This window comes from Pristiophorus japonicus, chromosome 11 (assembly GCF_044704955.1).
Source record: "Pristiophorus japonicus isolate sPriJap1 chromosome 11, sPriJap1.hap1, whole genome shotgun sequence".
NCBI lineage: Eukaryota > Metazoa > Chordata > Chondrichthyes > Pristiophoridae > Pristiophorus > Pristiophorus japonicus.
In genome coordinates this window covers 146,920,852-146,941,932 of record NC_091987.1, presented here as the reverse complement: position 1 = coordinate 146,941,932, position 21,081 = coordinate 146,920,852, and the positions used below count along the sequence as shown (strand labels likewise).

Sequence of the window (21,081 nt, the reverse complement as noted above, 5' to 3'; positions counted from 1 at the left end):
TGCTGGCCTTGAGGTTATTAGACTTAAGGACTAGTGATAAAGCATGTGATGTAAAGTGACGTAATTTATAAGATAAAAGAACCTCACTGGAGATACCAATTTGAGAAGTGGTTCAGTGACAGGGGTCTCTAACACTTCTCCCAAAGCTGTGTCTCCGATTTAATAAACCTCTTTATATATTATACAGTCTCAGAAATATTTTTCCACAACAGTATGCAATCAAGGAGCCCTAGTAAAACTGAAGTCAATGGAAATCATGGGGAAAACATTCCACTGACTGGAGTCATACCTAGCACAAAGGAAGATGGTTGTGGTTGTTGGAGGTCAATCTTCTTAGTTCCAGGACAGTGTCCTAGGCCCACCCATCTTCAGCTGCTTTATTAATTACCTTCCCTCCATAAAGGTAAGAAGTGGGGATGTTCGCTGATGATTGCAGTGTTCAGCTCTATTCACAACTAGTCAGACAATGAAACAGTCCCCGCCCGATGCAGTGAGGCTTGGATGACTGAGGCTTGGGCTGATAAGTGGCAAGTAACATTTGCACCACACAAATGCCTCGTGATGACTAGCTCCAACAAGTGAGAGTGTAACCACTGCCTTTTGACATTCAAGGGCATTACCATCGCCGAATGCCCCACCATCAACATCCTAGGAATCACCACTGAACAGAACACTGAACCAGCCACATAAATACTGTGGCAACAAGAGTAGGTCAGAGACTGGTATTCTGTGGTGAAGGTCTCTTCTCCTTACTCTCCAAAGCCTTTCCAATATACACAAAACTCAATCAGGAATGTCATGGAATACTCTCCACTTGCCAGGATGAGTGCAGCTCCAACAACACTCAAGTTCCCCTCCAAGTTACACACCACCCTGACTTGGAAATATATCACCGTTCCTTTCATTGTTGCTGGGTAAAAATCCTGGAACTCCCTCCCTAACAGCACTGTGGGTGTATCTTTCACCACACGGACTGCAGCAGTTCAAGGAGACGGCTCACCGCCACCTTCTCAAGGGCAATTAGGGATGGGCAATAAATGCTGGCCTTGCCAGCGACGTCCATCTCATGAATGAATAAAAAAAATAAACTGGTAAGTGGAGGTCAGGGAAGGGGGAAAGGGAATGGAGTTTTCACAGTGCACACAGTTTTAAGATAATGATTGAGACACAAGACAAAGAGCAAAGTAATAGGTTGGAAAAAAAACTAATGAGGGAATGAAGATATAACTAGGAAAGTTAAACTGGAAACAAACATTGATAAACAAAGATATAACATCAGTGGGAAATATTTAAAAACGTGGTCGAGTTCAGAAAAAGCATATTTAATTTTTAAAAAAACCAACAAACTAGCCGATAATGAAACACTATGGATGAATAGAGACGAGGGTAAAATTGAAATTAAAATAAAAGGCATACACTAAGTAACATAGAAAATAGGTGCAGGAGTAGGCCATTCGGCCCTTCTAGCCTGCACCGCCATTCAATGAGTTCATGGCTGAACATTCAACTTCAGTACCCCATTCCTGCTTTCTCGCCATACCCCTTGATCCCCCTAGTAGTAAGGACCTCATCTAACTCCTTTTTGAATATATTTAGTGAATTGGCCTCAACAACTTTCTGTGGTAGAGAATTCCACAGGTTCACCACTCTCTGGGTGAAGAAGTTCCTCCGCATCTCGGTCCTAAATGGCTTACCCCTTATCCTTAGACTGTGACCTCTGGTTCTGGACTTCCCCAACATTGGGAACATTCTTCCTGCATCTAACCTGTCTAACCCCGTCAGAATTTTAAATGTTTCTGAGGTCCCCTCTCATTCTTCTGAACTCCAGTGAATACAAGCCCAGTTGATCCAGTCTTTCTTGATAGGTCAGTCCCGCCATCCCGGGAATCAGTCTGGTGAACCTTCGCTGCACTCCCTCAATAGCAAGAATGTCCTACCTCAGGTTAGGAGACCAAAACTGTACACAATACTCCAGGTGTGGCCTCACCAATGCCCTGTACATAGACAATAAAGGAGAGGATGATAAAATGGAATACGAAAAAGTCAGAAAATAAGTTATTAAAACAATTAGGAAAGCAAAGAGGAATTATAAAATTTAATTATCAAAGAATATAAAAAGAAATAGTAAAATATTTTGCAGACACAAATAACAGGAGGAAAGATACAGGTATGGGCTACTAAGATGCACAAGATAAACTCACAGGTACCAATAACGAAATGGCAGAAATATTGAAGCATTAATTTGCCTCTGTTTTTAACAGGGAGACCAACAAGGTGGACATAACATTTGAAGAGATCAAAAAGGATAGTTTAGAAAGGAGGGAGATAATTGATAAACTAGGAAAGCCTAAATAGGATAAAACCCCAGGTCCGGATGGACTGTATCCATGCATATTAAAAATGTGAAGAGACAGTAGAGGTTAGGAAATGGAATAGTGCTAGAGGACTGGCAGACAGCTATTATTCCTATAATTCAAAAGGATATAGGGGCAGTAGAGAAAGTGCAAATAAGATCCCCAAGGGGGATACCAGAACTGAGAAGGTACAACTATCAGGAACAGGCTGGAGCTCTCCTCTATAAAAGAGAAGGCTGAGGGGCGACCTAATAGAGGTCTTTAAAATTATGAAGAGATTTGATAGGGTAGATGTAGAGAAGATGTTTCCACTTGTGGGGAGACCAGAACCAGGGGCCATAATATGGGGTAGTCACTAATACCAATAAGGAATTCAAGAGAAACTTCTTTATCCAGAGAGGGCTGAGAATGTGGAACTCGCTACCACAGGGAGTCGTTGAGGCGAATAGCATGGATGCATTTAAAGGGAAGCTAGATAAATGCACGAGGGAGAAAGAAATGGAAGGATATGCTGATAGGGTTAAAAGAGAGAGAGTGGAAGGAAGCTCATGAGGAGCATAAACTCCGAATGCCCTGTTTCTGTGCCGTAAATTCCATGCAATCATTTCTATTCTTTAATAAACAGGTCTTCAACGATTTCCTTCTTTTACTTTAAACGTACTTCAACATTGCATGATATTCACAAAGCAGAAGCCCGGTTCCTTTTATGCAACATCCTCTCATTTCTAGTTCCTATCTTGGCATTGCAGTGTGTCCCCCCAGATTAGCCTGCTGGTTTTAGAACAGAGAGATGGAGAAACTTCTTCATACAGAATTGAGACACTAAAATTCACTGGCAGGGTTAGTGGTTGAGGCCAGAAACTATCAACATTCACGATTAGAATCGATAGGTGGTTGAAGGAAAAGGGATATGGCAACAGTGTGGGTAAATACGATGCAAACCATTTGGTCATGTGGAGGGTGAATGCTGACAGAGACTGATTGAGCCTAATGACCGGTTTCTATGTATTTCTGTGCATAAAGGAAGCTCATCAGCACGGTGTAATATGACAATGTTCTTATTTTATTTCTCCAGTACACCCTGCTCTTAGCCTCTGAACGATTGAAGACTTGGTAAGTTCAGACTTTAACCGACGTCTCATAAGGCACCTAAACACCGAAGCTTCACAGGTTGCACTTAGTTGACAACGGAACAAAATTCCACGGACAACTTTTTGATCCACAGCTGACAGTGACTGGGGCTTGGATGCAAGAGGAGATAAACTGGTAACTGATCCACTGTGAAATTGGAGATCACAAGACTTCAAATTAAAAAGCCTGGAGTAGGTTGATGAATGATTTTCCCCATGGGCGGATTTGCCGATTCTGACATTGTGAAGGATAAATGGACAAAATCAAGTACCCCGACAGGAAGAAAAATTAACAATGATAAAGTATGGGTTGATTCTTCAAACATGATTGATTCTTAACCCAAACAAGAAGTTTCAGAATAAGCACAAAGCTGGAACAAACAAATTTAGAGTCTGTTTATTGAAGTGATCACAGTTGAATGATTCATTAACCTCTAGGCATTCTTTTTAAGAACAGAGACAAATCAATTTCCTCATGTCCCACTGTTACCGACTATTACATTTTTCATGTTTTTTTTTCCCCCTCATATCTCCACTGCATTTTATGACAAAGCACAATTGAATAAAAAGGTTAGGAATAATCTAAAGCCAAGCATTTAATATTCTAAATAATTGAGAGAGAATGATGGAATTATAGACCAGCAAGCCAGACAGTGGAAATAGGAAGTTCACATGGAGACCACACAGATGGTTCCAAAACCAGTAGGCCACATCTTCAAATCTGCCTTCAATCTTGGAACTAAATTGGTAGAGAAGAACTATCCAGTGACTATTACACACATCGGAATTTATAAAACATGGCAATGTTCTGTAACAAGCTTAAAAACCACAAAGCAGTATGCAATTAAATTAGCTCCTCTCACCCCAATGTTAGTGGTCATGCCTTCAGCTGACGAGGCCACATTCTCTGGAATTATCTCCCTCCTGCTTGAAGACCTCCCTTAAAACCAACCTCTTTGATCAACCAGTCACCCCCTCATAAATCTCCTTTCTTTCTTCACTTATCAATTATTTTTGATTATATGATTGCTTTGCAATGTTAAATGCCCTATACTGTATAGTAGTTGTTATCTAACTGGGTTAAAAATGGATTTGGCAACAGAAAGAAGCTGGAGACAAGGGCAGAATCCTCTTGAGGTGGAGATTTTGGGAGTGTTTAAAGGGGTCTTTTCACAGTTGGTAGTGTATGGACATGTGTGTCATACACTTTTCCCACCCTCCCTCTGATATTTGGAATGAACTGTCGAGGAGGCAGCGTGAAACAAAGTGAAGGAGGAACTGAACAGATATTTGAGGAAATGGTGATTTAGAAGTACAAGTCCAGCCAGTTGGATTGCAGTTTTCCCCAGTCCTGTAATATTGCCCGACTCCACAACACCTCAGCCCATCTGATGCTGAAACCTTCATCCATGTCTTTATCACCTCCAGACTATTGCAATGCTCTCCTGGCTGGCCTCGCACCTCCACACTCTAAACTGCAGCTCATCCAAAACTCTGCTGCCTGTATCCAATCTGTACCAAGCCCCACTCATCAATAACCTCAGTCCTCTCTGAGCTGCATTGGCTCCAAGTCCTCCAACACCTTGGGTAAAATTGAGAAATTTAAATTTAGTGAAGTAGCCAAATGAAAATTTGAGTACTTGTCTCATCATCATCTCCCACTGAGGCTACAGATCACTCTGCTGGCCTTTCATAGCATGAAGCTGATGAATATTACATCCCTGTTCAAGAAAGACAAAATGGATAAACCAGGAAATGATAGGCCAGTTAGTCTTATCTTGACGTGGGCAACATTAAGTCCATATAGCATTCAAAAAAGCATAGGCTAAATCAGGGATCATCAGCATGCATTGCAAATGGCAGTTGTCTACATTACCAAGACCACCTATTTCCACCTCCATAACATTGCCCATCTCTGCCCCTGCCTCAGCTCATCTGCTGCTGAAACCCTCAGCAATGCCTTGTGTTACCTCTAGACTTGACCATTCCAATGTTCTCCTGGCTGGCCTCCCATCTTGCACCCTCCAAAAACTTGAGCTCATCCAAAGCTCAGCTGCCCATACCCTAACTCGTACCAAGTCCCACTCACCCAGCAACCCCGTGCTACATTGGCTCCCAGACCAGCAACGCTTCAATTTTAAAATCCTAGTTTTCAAATCCCACCATGGCCTCACCCCACCCCATCTCTAACCTCCTCCAGCTCTACAAGCTCCCCCCACCCCCCCCAAATATCTCTGCATTACCCAAATTCTGGCATCTTGGCATCCCTAATTTTCATTGTTCCGCCATTGCCTTCAGCTGCCGAAGCCCTTATCTCTGCAATTCCCTCCCTAAACCTCTCCTCCCTTAAGACGCTCCTTAAAGCCTACCTCTTTGATAATGCTTTGCTCACCTGTCCCAATATCTCATCTTGTTTGGTGTAAAATTTTGTCTGATTATACTCCTGTAAAGCATCTTGGGACATTTTACTAATTTAATTAAATTTGACTAGAAATGAGAAGGGATTGTCGTATATGTAGAAGGTGGTGATAAGGTCCATTGAAGAGACTCATTATGAAAATGAAGGCACATAGCATTAAGGAAATGCAGCTAAAGCAACATTCAGGGTACAGAAAGTAAAGAGTACATGAACATTTTACAGTTGGGTGGGATGTGGGTATGGTGTGCCCTGGGATCTATGCTGGGACATCTTTTGCTTCTCATTTATAGTCGTGACTTGGACATGGATACCAGAAACGTGATATTGAAGTTTGCTGATATGACAAATTCTGGAAATGGCAGGAGATTAGTGGTGTGGGCTGATAACTGGATGAAGCAGGGAAAGGACAGTGAAAGAAATTGCACCTTAAATTCTGGGTGCCTAGAGCAGAGGAACAGAGAAAGCTAGGACTGTAGATACATAGATCTTTAAAAACGGTGGGAATTCTAGACTTTATACACAGAAGTTCTGAATATCAAAGAAAAGGAACAGTGTTGAATTTATACAAGACATTTGTTAGGTCACAGCTGAGAAGTGGTGTACAGTTATGGACACAAATTGTTTGTGCTATGGAAAAGAGGACAGCAGAGATAGACTAGCCTTAGAGCAGGAATGGGAGCTTACAGGTACAGAGCAAAGCAAGAGAGACTGTCAAAGGGGAACTAATATAGGCATTCAAAGTTAAAAGGTTTTAAAAAAAAAAAATAATGACATGGTTAGTGATTCACCAAGCTGCAGAAACAAGGAGGATGAGACAGAGATCGTAACTGATAGAACAAGGATGTTAGATGGTATATTTACACAAAGTTGTTAGGGCAGAATGCTTTTCCACAAGGGGCTGAGGCAGGAGGTGCTACTGAGGGGCTAACAATACCTCCGCAAGATCCTACAAATCCCCTGGGAGGACAGATGAACCAACATTAGCGTCCTCGACCAGGCCAACATCCCCAGCATCGAAGTACTGACCACGCTTGATCAGCTCTGCTGGGCAGGCCACATTGTTCGCATGCCAGACACGAGACTCACAAAGCAAGCGCTCTACTCGGAACTCCTTCATGGCAAACAAGCCAAAGGTGAGCAGAGGAAACGCTACAGGGACACCCTGAAATCCTCCCTGATAAAGTGCAACATCCCCACTGACATCTGGGAGTCCCTGGCCAAAGACCGCTCTAAGTGGAGGAAGTGCATCCGAGCACAGAGTCTCATCGCCGAGAGCATGCAGAAATCAAGCACAGGCAGCGGAAAGAGCGAACGGCAAACCTGTCTCACCCACCCCTTCCCTCAACGACTATCTGTCCCACCTGTGACAGAGACTGTGGTTCTCGTATTGGACTGTCCAGCCACCGAAGGACTCATTTTTAAGAGTGGAAGCAAGTCTTCCTCGATTCCGAGGGACTACCTATGATGGTGACTGAGGCGGAGATGAATATAAATTGAAAAGGGAATGGATAAATGGAAAATGACAAATATAAAAAAGTAGTAAAAGGGCAGGGAAATATTAGAGTCGACTTCAAGAGCTAGTGCTGGCAGTGCATGGCTTCACTGTACTGTAATTTATTTGATTGTATGCATAATGAAGATTCAGCAGGAATTAAATCTTAAGTAACTGGATGAAATGTGGATAAATGTACAAAATTAGCAAGGGAGCAAAGAGCCCAAAACAGGAAGCATGTGTTAAATGGCAGAGTCATAATGTGCAGATCAGGACAGAATAAGGGGTTATGGGAGCAGGCAGGGAAGTGGACCTGAATCCATGATCGGATCAGCCATGATCATATTAAATGGCAGAGCAGGTTCGAGGGTCCATATGGCCTACTCCTGTTCCTATTTATGTTCTTATGAGATCGAGGGTTAAACGAAGGCATAAAAGGGAAGAGAAGTAAAACCATCTGTTCTCACCTTCCCCTTATGCACCACCTTTGCAACCACTAGCAATGCTATATCTAGTTAGGGGCAACTACTAGCAATGCTATATCTAGTTAGGGGCAACTACTAGCAATGTTAGCTCCTGGGAGGGGTTTAAAACCTAATTTCAGAAAAAACTTGCCAATGCCCCCCCCTTCCTTAAAAGGAAGCAGGCTCCATGAGACAGTGTTTACATTTTGAACTGTGAGGCAACATTATACAGCTTATGTAAACCAAAAACTGTGCGTCTCAATGTTGAAATAATTGACAGTCTTGCATCCTGTGTGCACCCGTAGCATCACACCATTAATTAACTGTGAATCGCCTCAAATGTCTGTTCGACAAATGTGACTTAAATCAGCAGGTGTCAAAAACTAAACCATGAATAACCAGCACAAAACCAATTAAAATCACTCCATTTTTTTCCCCCCCATTCAAATCTGATCGAAAGATTTCGCTTCAGCTTCCTTCAGTGGTCGGGTTGGTTTTTGAGCCACCTATTATACGGGGTTGAAAAATTAAACTAACAACATAACCAAGCATATAAAAAAAATCTCTTGGCTTTGTGATAAACCCAGTGCTTCCATTCGCAATCGGTGTAGCAACTCACCTGCATACGGGTCTGCTCCAAGCTCTGGGGCTGGGGATTGGAGCCTGGGCTTTCCTGCTAATATTTCCCAGACTCTGAGCACGCTGCACCACAGTAAGTAGTCCGTGAGAATTTGGAATCCGTTGTTTTATGCCCAATATATTACTCTTCACTGCAGCAATAAAAGTGGCAAAGGTAGTTGAACCCAACTATTAATTTCTAAAGTCTCCCCACTTGACTGCAAGGTAATAAAGTGTTTAGAATGTAAACACAGATCCATTTTTGGGGGGGGCAACAACTGTTGCGGGTTACTGTTTGGAAGTGGATACCATGGTTTCCAACTGTTCTAGTAAGTCACTATTTATATTTAAAGTTCTTCTGGACAATAGTTATCAGACAGAAAACTGTGAAAATGCAGAAATTTGTAAATTTGTTTACATACTTCAGTTGCATACTGGCGGATTCTGGCCACAGCCCTCATCCTCATTGTCTCCAAACCCAGATCCATGCAGGACAATGCAGGCAGGTCAAGCCCACAATATGTAAAGTAAAGTAATAGAGAGCAATAATACAAGTAAAACTGTATCCCACCAACAAAGTAATAGCCAAACAGTTATGACTATCGTAATACACAGCAACAGTACGATTATATTAACACAACTGAAAGTGAATCCCACCCCATTGCTTTTCTATCCTACTCCTGGAGTTGTTAGGAGGCCTTCGTACGTTCATTAATCCTTTATGTTTTATTCGGTAACTGTCTTTCAGCCTAATAATCTGACTGACCTGTGACAAGTCACATAGTCTGTACCTTTTTGGACTTTAAGTATAGACACAGTTTGCAGCTTAGGGTGAATGCACCCCGGGAAAAGCCAACAGCTGAAGATTGAATATCTTCTGGTGCGTTGCAAGTTTAGTAATTACTGAGATGGTAATGGGATTATCGCCTTTTGATTTGTACATCATACCTTTTGTCATTTAATCTCTCCTGCCTTTCACCCTTCCAAAAACCTTCCCTTTTGTTCATTCCTCCTCTCCTCTTTTCCCTGCCTCGGCACTTGCTTAAAATCTGTTACTTCTCTTAAATTTTTCCAGTTCTAATGAAATGTCATCGACCTGAAACATTAACTCTTTCTCTCTCCACAGATGCTGCCTGACCTGCTGAGTATTTCCAGTATTTTCTGGTTCTTATTTCAGATTTCCAATATCCGCAGCATTTTGCTTTTATATTAGTAATTATTAAGTCTGTTATTTAACGCTCACAGCTCATTAGATTATGAATCTTACTACATAACTATAATATGAATATTACAATAACTATTCCTTTGTAGAATCTTATATGAATGGTTTGTACTCATTTGTTATGAGATGTATTACTGTGGACTCGAGATTAAAATAAAGCCCATCCTCAGGGGGATTAAGCAGTGTGGAGTGTTCCATTGAAGGTCTCGAACTGAACTAGAAATAAGCGTTTAAAACTAATACAACACAAGCGATATATACACACACACAGACATGAGTCAATTCCCATGATGTTGCATTCGATAGGTCAGGACAATATGGTGCAGTGTATACGGATTTTAGAAAGCATATCAAGTGTCTCACGAGGCTCATCAGAAAAATGCAGGCGTATGGTGTAACAGGAAATGTTGCACCATTATTGAGACAATTGTATCTTTGGATTTTGGATAAATATTTGAAGAAAGAAACAGTGATATGGGAAGAGAGCCAACAGACAATGGACTGAATAGCTTTGTGCGCTGTAATGGTACCTATTGATGTTCCCTTCATGTTGCTGTTTCTCTCTCTTTTATCCCCTCCTTTCTTCTGCTTTTGTCCATATAACTACTCTCTCTCTCTCTCTCCCTCTCTTTTTATTCAGGTGCAGGGTTGGTGGATGGCCTGTCAATAAGTGGAGCCACCAACACCTGCAAGCTGCATTTAGGCTGGGGGGCTACAGGAAAAATGTGGTCCTAAGCGGCTCTCTTCCTATTCCCACACCCCAAACACACATGCTTCCGCCACCTCTGCAGCCCATCACTACCCCAACTTTTTTCCTACCTGTTCAATCTCTGCACCCTCCCCTACTCCATTTATTCATCTCGCACTCGACCCTCAGTCCACATCCCTCTCTCAAGGGTAGCTGGTGAGAGGCACCCTCAACGTCAACTTATTCCTTTCCTCTCCCAGCCCACTTTATCTGCCCTTTCTATCCATTTCCATCAAAGAGGCTTTGTTTGCTTTCAAAATTCAACTCACTTGTTTTTAAAAACAGAAGTCAAAATTAGAATGAGGAATACTGCCTTTACCTGCTACAAGTCAGCACCTCGAACCTAAAAGAAAAACAGACACAAAGAGGAGAGAAGAAAGAGGGGGGGGGGGGAAAAAAAAAAAAAAAAAAAAAAAAAAAAAAGAGTGCACAAAAGAGAAACAGCAACACAAAGACAGCAGGAAGGTATGGGAAGCCATATTCTCTAACTTTGCAAGGGCACACCACAAGAGGTCAACTAATAATTTATGTTTATATACACGAAAAATATTACATTTGCAGAAACTTCCTGTCTGCACCCCTTGACTTCCTGTTGTCACACTTTTGCATCAATTATAAATTGCTATGTCCACATTTATAGTGGAAAACGCCATAAACTTATCACTCGGATTGCCAAATCTGGCTACCAGATTCCCATAATTCTCTAAATATCCTCTGAAATATTTCCTTATGCCATGTTTCCCTAAGTAATTAAAATTTCTAACATCCAAAACAAGGGCTTAACCAAAAGTTAAATAAGTTGGGTGCTTCACAGTGCAACACTCCTGTTGTTTTCAAGAGCCAATTGATCATCAGCAATGACACAAGGCATCTCAAGAGTTATTCTTGTTTAAATGAAGTTGTATTCAGTACCTGTTCTTATAGCATCAACCAGCTTTGGATCTGCCTCCATATCCAGCAGTTTCTTATAGTGAACTGGATTTTTTTCCATCTGTGCCTGGGCTCCACTAACAGTCATCCAGATAAGACTTCGATATTCGTTTGGAATTCCTTTTCTGATATATCGTTTCACTTTTATGGGAATAAAAGCAAGTAGTTAAAATTCAAAACACAAATGAACCCAGTAACTCTCAGATCACATTCACTGGTGGTCTAGAGAAAGCTTTTTATTCTGATTAAAGGGAGTATTTTATTTCTTTATCTGCAATTCGCCAATATATTGCTATCCATTTTAGTTGATTTATTTTTAAAACACGCTTGTATCCAGAACGAGTGCTGGTGACATCAGGGAACTGCTCGGTTCATTACAGAGCGCAGAAGGGTGTAAACTATCAAAGACTTTACCTAGAGGGCCTCAGTCCGCCTGCCCTCAGCTCCTTTATAATACTGGGCTCAGCAGAACTTCCAAGGCAAACTCCTCCAATGTGCCCATTCGTACTCAAAGAAAACACATATTTTAAACAAAAGAACTGCAAATATATCCCAAAATAATTCTGCAAGGGTAGCAGGGTATCGCTTCTAATTATATAGATAGGTTTAAAATTAGATTGGGTTTGCAATTTAAAGAATTAACCAAGATTAAACATCTATAAGCACACATTATTGGGCTCAATTTGCACTAGTGTAACTCAGTTATGAGACAGACACAGACAGACCCTAGAATGGGACCGGACTGGGAGAATGGGGTCTGAGAATGGGACTGAACCGGCAAGCCCTTCAGGCAGAGTTGGAGCTAAGTTGCTGCTATGTGCTTTTCAATTCTTTTAATGTGTTGGGAGCTGGCAGTATGCTTCACTTTGCAGCCTCAGCTCAGTGTCCCTGGTTACCATGGCAGCCGATCTTTTTGGCGCAGATCAGGGCTCCACCCCCAAAATTAAAGGTTGAGTTAGGCCACGCCAAAATGAACAAATCCAACAAGGAAACTTAGAATTTGTTTTGGCATACTTAGGCACCAAAAAAAACAATGCTTTGGGGAAAATTGAGCCTAGTCACTACGCCTCACTTACTAGAAAACTGTCCTTCAGAGTCTTCACCTGCCCTACTTTCAAAAGCCCCCCCTTTCCTCTCCAAAGTCCTTGAACGTATTGTCACCTCCCAAATCCACGCCAAGCATTTCCATGTTTGAATCCCTCCAATCAGGTTTTCACCCCACCACAAATGACATCCTATGCGACTATGACCATGGTAAACTATCGCTCCTCATCCTTCTCAACCTATCTGCAACCTTCGCCACAGATGACTGCACCATCCTCCTCCAATGCCTCTCCTCAGTCATCAGCTGGGTAGAACTACCCTTGCCTGCTTCCATTCTTACCTATTGAATCGTAGCCAGACAATCACCTGCAATGATTCTCTTCCACTCCCACATCATTACCTGTGGAGCCAGCCCCCCAAGGATCTATCCTCGGCCCCCTTTTATGTCTCATCTACATGCAGCCCTTCGGCAATATGATCCGAAAACAGCGTCACTCAGCTCTATCTCACCACCACCCCTCTTGACTCCTCCACAGTCTCTGATTTGTCACACTGCTTGTGCGACATCCAATATTGGATGAGCAGAAATTCCCTCCAACTAAATATTAAGACTGAAGCCATTGTCTTCGGTCCCTACCATAAACTCCATTCCCTGACTACCATTTCCACCCAGGCCCTGAGATGACCACATATTAGCTCAATCACCAAGACTGCCTATTTTCATCTCCGTAACATCTCCCGACATTATAGGCAGTCCCTCGATATCGAGGAAGACTTGCTTCCACTCAAAGTGGGTTCTCAGGTGGCTATACAGTCCAATGCAGGAATTACAGTCTCTCTAACAGGTGGGGCAGACAGTAAAGGGTGGGTGGGGAACCTGGTTTGCCGCACGCTCCTTCCGCTGTCTGTGCTTGATTTCTGCATGCTCTCAGCGATGAGACCATAAATGCAGGCTCAGCGGCCTCCTGGATGCTCTTCCTCCACTCAGGGCAGTCTTGGGCCAGGAATTCCCAGATACCAGAGGGGATGTTACACTTTATCAAGGAGGCTTTGAGAGGGTGTCTTTGAAGAGTTTCCTCTGCCCACCTGGGGCTCGCTTGCCATGTAGGAGTTCAGAGTAGAGCGCTTGCTTTGGGAGTCTCGTGTCAGGCATGTGACAATGTGGTCTGCCCAGCGGAGCTGGTCGAGTGTAGTCAGTTCTTCGATGCTGGGGATGTTGGCCTGAGCGAGAACAGATGCTGGTGCGTCTATCCTCCCAGTAGATTTGCAGGATTTTGCAGAGGCAGTGCTGGTGGTACTTCTCCAGCGCTTTGAGGTGTCTGCTGTATATAGTCCACGTCTCAACCATATAGGACAGGCATCACTATTGCCCTGCAGATCATAAGCTTGGTGCCAGATTTGAGGTCCTGATCTTGAAACACTCTTCCTCAGACGACCGAAAGCTGCGCTGGCGCACTGGAGGCGGTGTTGGACCTCGTCATCGATGTCTGCCTTTGCTGATAGTAGGCTCCCGAGGTATGGAAAATGGTCCACGTTGTCCGAGGCCGAGCAGTTGATGACTGGGGGGGGGGGGGCAATGTAGTGTGGCATCGTCAGGTTGGTGGAGGACCTTTGTCTTATGGATGTTTAGAGTAAGGCCCATGCTTTCATACACCTCGGTGAAGATGTTGACGATGACTTGGAGTTCAGCCTCAGTGCGCAGACGCAGGCATTATCCGCGTATTGTAGTTCGATGACAGAGGATTGGACGACCTTGGATCTAGCCTAGAGGCAACATAGGTTGAACAGGTTCCCATTGATTCTATAGTTTAGTTCCACTCCAGCAGGGAGCTTGTTGATAGTGAGATACAGACATTGCCTCAACTCATCTGCTGCTGAAACACTCATCCATGCCTTTGTCACCTCTGGATTTGACAATTCCACTGCTCTCCTGGCTGGCCTCCCATCTTCCACCCTACGTAAAACTTGCGCTCATCCAAAACTCTGCTGCATGCTTCTTAACTCGCACCAAGTCTTATTCACCCATATCCCTTGTGCTTGCTGACCTATACTGGCTCCCAGTCCCACAACACTTCAATTTTAAAATCCTCATCCTGGTTTTTAAATCCCTTCATGACCTCACCCTTCCCTAGCCCTGTAACCTCTGTGGCTCGGTGTCAAAAAAGTGTTTTTTTGATAACAGAAAATAGGTGCGGGAGTAGGCCATTCGGCCCTTCGAGCTTGCACCACCATTCAATAAGATCATTGCTGATCATTCCCTCAGTATCCCTTTCCTGCTTTCTCTCCATACCCCTTGATCCCCTTAGCCATAAGGACCATATCTAACTCCCTTTTAATATATCCAATGAACCAGCATCAACAACTCTCTGCAGCAGGGAATTCCACAGTTTAACAACTCTGTGAAGAAGTTTCTCCTCATCAGTCCTAAGACTGTGTCCCCTGGTTCTGGACTTCCCCAACATCAGGAATATTCTACCTGCATCTACCCTGTCCCGTCCCATCAGATTCTTATATGTTTCTATGAGATCCCCTCTCATCTTTCTAAACTCCAATGTATAAAGGCCCAGTTGATCCGGTCTCTCCTCATGACAGTCCAGCCATCCCGGGAATCAGTCTGGTGAACCTTCGCTGCTCTCCCTCAATAGCAAGAATGTCCTTCCTCAGATTAGGAGACCAAAACTGAACACAATATTCCAGGTGAGGCCTCACCAAGGCCCTGTACAGCTGCAGTAAGACATCCTTGCTCCTATACTCAAAGTCCTGAGCTATGAAGGCCAACATACCATTTGCCTTCTTCACCGCCTGCTGTACCTCTATGCCAACTTTCAATGACTGATGAATCATGACACCCAGGTCTCGTTGCACCTCCCCTTTTCCTAATCGGCCGCCATTCAGATAATATTCTGTCTTCGCGTTTTTGCCCCCAAAGTGGATAACTTCACATTTATCCACATTATACTGCATCTGCCATGCAATTGCCCACTCACCTAACCTGTCCAAGTCACCCTGCAGTCTCCTAGCATTCCCTTCACAGCTCAGACCGCCACCCAGTTTAGTGTCATCTGCAAACTTGGAGATATTACAATGTACATCAATGATTTGGATGAAGGAATTGAGTGCAAGAGCTGGGGTCCCAGCACTGAGCCCTGTAGCCCTCCACTAGTCACTGCCTGCCATTCTGAAAAGGACCCATTTATCTCAACTCTCTGCTTCCTGTCTGCCAACCAATTCTCTATCCACGTCAGTATATTACCCCCAATACCATGTGCTTTGATTTTGCACACCAATCTCTCATGTGGGACCTTGTCAAAAGCCTTTTGAAAGTCCAAATACACCACATCCACTGGTTCGCCCTTGTCCACTATTAGTTACATCCTCAAAAAATTCCAGAAGATTTGTCAAGCATGATTTCCCCTTCATAAATCCATGCTGACTTGGACCGATCCTGTCACTGCTTTCCAAATGAGCTGCTATTTCATCCTTAATAACTGATTCCAACATTTTCCCGCATTGCAGATGTCAGGCTAACTGGTATATAATTACCTGTTTTCTCTCTCCCTCCCTTTTTAAAAAGTGGTGTTACATGAGCTACCCTCCAGTCCATAGGAACTGATCCAGAGTCGATAGACTGTTGGAAAATGATCACCAATGCATCCACTATTTCTAGGGCCACTTCCTCAAGTACTCTGGGATGCAGACTATCAGGCCCCGGGGATTAATCAGCCTTCAATCCCATCAATTTCCCAAACACAATTTCCCACCTAATAAGGATATCCTTCAGTTCCTCCTTCTCACTAAACCCTCAGTCCCCTAGTACTTCCGGAAGGTTATTTGTGTCTTCCTTCGAAGACCGAACCAAAGTATTTGTTCAATTGGTCTGCCATTTCTTTGTTCTCCATTATAATTTCACCTGAATCAGACTGCAAGGGACCTACGTTTGTCTTCATTAATCCTTTTCTCTTCACATATCTATAGAAGCTTTTGCAGTCAGTTTTTATGTTCCTGGCAAGCTTCTTCTCGTACTCTATTTTCCCCCTCTTAATTAAACCCTTTGTCCTCCTCTGCTGGAGTCTAAATTTCTCCCAGTCCTCAGGTTTGTTGCTTTTTCTGGCCAATTTATATGCCTTTTCCTTGGATTGAACACTATCCTTAATTTCCCTTGTTAGCCATGGTTGAGCCACCTTCCCCGTTTTATTTTTACTCCAGACAGGGATGTACAATTGTTGAAGTTCATCCATGTGATCTTTAAATGTTTGCCATTGCCTATCCACCGTCAACCCTTTAAGTGTCATTTGCCAGTCTATTCAAGCCAATTCACACCTCAAACCATCAAAGTTACCTTTCCTTAAGTTCAGAACCCTAGTTTCTGAATTAACTGTCACTCTCCATCTTAATAAAGAATTCTACCATGTTATGGGCACTCTTCCCCAAGGGGCCTCGCACAACAAGATTTCTAATTAGTCCTCTCATTACACATCACCATCTCCCTAGTTGGTTCCTCGACATATTGGTCTAGAAAACCATCCCTAATATACTCCAGAAAATCCTCCTCCACCGCATTGCTACCAGTTTGGTTAGCCCAATCAATATGTAGATTAAAGTCACCCATGATAACTGCTGTACCTTTATTGCATGCATCCTTAATTTCTTGTTTGATGCTGTCCCCAACCTCACTACTACTATTTGGTGGTCTGTACACAACTCCCACTAGCGTTTTCTGCCCTTTGGTATTCCGTAGCTCCACCCATACTGATTCCACATCATCCAAGCTAATGTCCTTTCTTACTATTGCATTAATTTCCTCTTTAACCAGCAATGCCACCCTGCCTCCTTTTCCTTTCTGTCTATCCTTCCTATATGTTGAATACCCCTGAATGTTGAGTTCCCAGCCTTGGTCACCCTGAAGTCATGTCTCTGTGATGCCAATTACATCATACCCGTTAACTGCTATCTGCGCAGTTAATTTGTCCACCTTATTCCGAATACTCCTTGCATTGAGGCACAGAGCCTTCAGGCTTGTCTTTCTAATACACTTTGCCCTTTTAGAATTTTGGTGTAATTTGGCACTTTTTGTCTTAGGTTTCTCTGCCCTCCACTTCTACTTTTCTTCTTTCTATCTTTTGCTTCTGCCCCCATTCGACTTCCCTCCGTCTCCCTGCATAGGTTTCCACCCCACTGCCATGTTAGTTTAACTCCTCCCCACAGCACTATCAAACACTCCCCTTAGGACATTGGTTCCAGCCCTGCCCAGGAGCAGACTGTCCAGTTTGTACTGGTCCCACCTCCCCCAGAATCCGTTCCAATGTCCTAGGAATTTGAATCCCTCCCTTCTGCACCACTCCTCAAGCCACATATTCATCTGAGCTATCCTGCGATTCCTACTCTGACTAGCAAGTGGCACTGGTAGCAATCCTGAGATTACTATTTTTGAGGTCCTACTTTTTAAATTTAGCTCCTAGCTCCCTAAATTCGTCTTGTAGGACCTCATCCCGTTTTTTTACCTAGATCGTTGGTATCTATATGCACCATGACAACTGGCTGTTCATCCTCCCTTTTCAGAATGCCCTGCACCCGCTCCAAGACATCCTTGACCTTTGCACCAGGGAGGCAACATACCATCCTGGAGTCTCAGTTGAGACCGCAGAAACGTCTATCTATTCCCCTTACAATTGAATCCCTTATCACTATAGCTCTCCCACTCTTTCCTGCCCTCCTGTGCAGCAAAGCCACCCGCTGTGCCACGAGCTTGGCTGCTGCTGCCTTCCCCTGATGAGTCATCCCCCTCAACAGTACCCAAAGCGGTGTATCTGTTTTGCAGGGGCATGACCGCAGGGAACCCCTACACTACCTTCCTTGCACTGCTCTTCCTGTTGGTCATCCATTCCCGATCTGGCTGTGTTATGCTCTTGTTATGCACCTTGGGACAATTTGCTACATCAAAGCTATATAAATGCAAATTGTGGTAGTTGTTAAGAGCATTTATTTGCCCTCCTCCACTCTAGTGCCCTCACTATATACTGCTCTGTATGAGGAGATTGGGGTAAAGTTACTGGACAGAGAACTGGGTTAGTAACTCTCGATTAAGAGTACATGAACTCATTTGCACATGACAAATATCTTCACAGACATGACATCTTTATCTCTGGATGAAAGAGCCTTTCAGTTACAAACAAGCACTCATTTAATCTCTTTATTCACTTCCTGAAGTACTCTATTCAAAAACAAGCTTTACGGTTGGCAATGCAGGCTAAATTAGGAGACTGATGCCGAATTAAAACAAAAAGATCCAATTACATAACCCTCAATCTAAATTGAAGCAATTTAGAAGATTTGTAAGCTTTACTATCATAAAATTAGCATCTTTGGATTAGCAATACACACAAAGTAGAAATGGATTAAACCAAGAGTCAGAATGCAAAACAGACCCAGGCTCAACATAGAGACACACTGGAGAAGTTGCCAAAAAGATTTACGAGGATGAGACCAGAAAGATGAGGTTATACCTAAAAACTGAAAGGCTGGGGCTGTTTTCTCTAGAAAATAGAAGTCTGAGGGGTGACCTGATAGAGATCTTTAAAATTATGAAGAGGTTTGATAGAGTAGATGTAGAGAAGATGTTTCCACTTGTGGGGAGTCCAAAACTAGAGGTCATCATACAAGAGATAGTCACTAATTAATCCAATAAGGAACTCAGAAGAAACTTCTTTACCCAGAGAGTATTTGAGGCAACTAGCAGAGATGCTTTAAAGGGGAAGCTAGATAAGCTCATGAGTGAGAAAGGAATAGAAGAATACATTGACAGAGTAAAATTATGTAAAGAGTGGAAGGAGACTCATGTCGACCATAAACACCGACGCAGACCAGTTGGGCTGAATGACCTATTTCAATGTAACTGCACCTTCAAATTGCTGACTGTTTAGCCTTTTGCCCTCCATTCACCACGATACTTCTCAACCATTCCCTCACTTCCACCTTGATGTCTTTCTCCCCAGTAAAACCCTTACTCTCACCCACATATTACATGAATATACAGCACAGAAGAAACAGGCCATTCAGCCCAACTAGTGTGCTGGTGTTTGTACTCCACACCAGTCTCCTCCCTTTCCATCTACAACATCTCAGCCTTTCAGCATATCATTCTGTTCCCTTTTCTCTCATGTACTCATTTAGAGTCCTTTTGAAAACATCCAAGCTATTTGCCTCAACCACTTCCTGTGGTAGCAAGTTCCACATTCTAGCCATTCTCAGTGAATAAATGTTTCATTTCCCTATTGGATTTATTAATAACTCACCTGTATTTATGGCCCCTAGTTTTGGATTCTCCCTCAAGTGAAAACATTCTCTCCACATCTACCCTGCCCAACCCATTCATAGTTTTAACTACCTCTATCAAGTCACCTCTAAACTTCTCTTTTCTGAAGAAAAAGCCCCAACCTGTTCAATCTTTCCTTACAGCTGTAATCTCTGTGTTCTGGTACCATCCTTGTAAATATTTTTTGCACTTCCAGTGCTTCTATGTCCTTTTTAATAATATGGAGACCAAAACTGTGCCCAGTACTCCAAGTGCGGCCTGATCAGGGTCCTATAGAAGTTTAACAACTTCACGACTTTTGAATTCTTATAACCCCAACAATAAATCCCAGTGCTTTGTTAGCATTTTTAAATGCTTTGCTGTGCTTTAGGTGACCTTTAAAGCCACAGTTCAGCACAAGCGCATGTCCGCACAAGAGTGGATATACAACATATCCTCTCCATCACCACCTACTTCCATCTTCGAAACATTGCCTGTCTCACCCCTGCCTCAGCCAATCGTTTGCTGAAACCTTCACCCATGCCCTTTTACTTTTAAACTTAACTATTACAATGTTCTCCTGGCCAGCATCCCACCTTGCATCCTCTGCAAACTTGAACTCATCCAAAACTCTGCTGCCCATGTCCTAACTCGCACCAAGTTCCTTCCACCCATCACCCCGTGCCTGCTGACCTATACTAGCTCCCGGTTAAGCAACTCCTCGATTTTAACATCCTCATCCTTGTTTTTAAATCCCTCCATGTCTCTATCCTTCTCCAGTTCTACAAGCCTCCGAGATCTCTGCACTCCTCCAGTCCTGGCCTCTTGTGCATCCCCGATTTTAATTGCCCCACCACTGGTGACCGTGCCTTCAGCTGACTGGGCTCCAAGCTCTGGAATTTGTTGCTTAAACCTCTCTCTCCTCCTTTAAGACACTCATTAAAACCTAGCTCTTTGACCAAGCTTTTGGTCACCTGCCCTAATTTCTCCTTATATAGCTTGGTATCAAATTCTGTTTGCCAACACTCCTCTGAAACATTTTGGGGCATTTTACTACTCTAAAGGCACGATATAAATGTTGTTATAGTGGCAAGGTGCAGCACGCAGAGGCAAGGTACGAGGGAAACAGAGTCAGTACCTTAGAATGTGAAACTAGTACCGGAACATATAATTGATGTACAAATAAGGTAAAGAATCAATACAATACCTGCAGGCTCCCAGTGGAATGAGAGATTAAGGTTCTGGATACAGGATGAGACAGTCAAGGCAGAGACTGAGGACCCACAGATTGCCAAGGATGGACAGTAACCAGTTTTCCAAAGAATGTGCAGTATGATAAGGTATCTGCTACTCGTGGTCATCCTCATTA

At 43.2% G+C, this 21,081-nt stretch overlaps 1 protein-coding gene across 4 annotated transcripts in view; it reads right to left on the bottom strand.

Annotated features, from left to right (window-relative positions):
* The window catches only part of grtp1a (growth hormone regulated TBC protein 1a), a 68,929-nt gene that overhangs the window by 37,573 nt on the left and 10,275 nt on the right, over positions 1-21,081 (bottom strand). For all 4 annotated transcript variants that reach the window (XM_070893072.1, XM_070893069.1, XM_070893071.1 and 1 more), the window contains one exon: positions 11,360-11,518. In XM_070893072.1, the coding sequence (XP_070749173.1) occupies positions 11,360-11,465 (106 nt within the window). In that variant the 5' untranslated portion in view covers positions 11,466-11,518. The remainder of the gene's footprint in view (positions 1-11,359; positions 11,519-21,081) is intronic.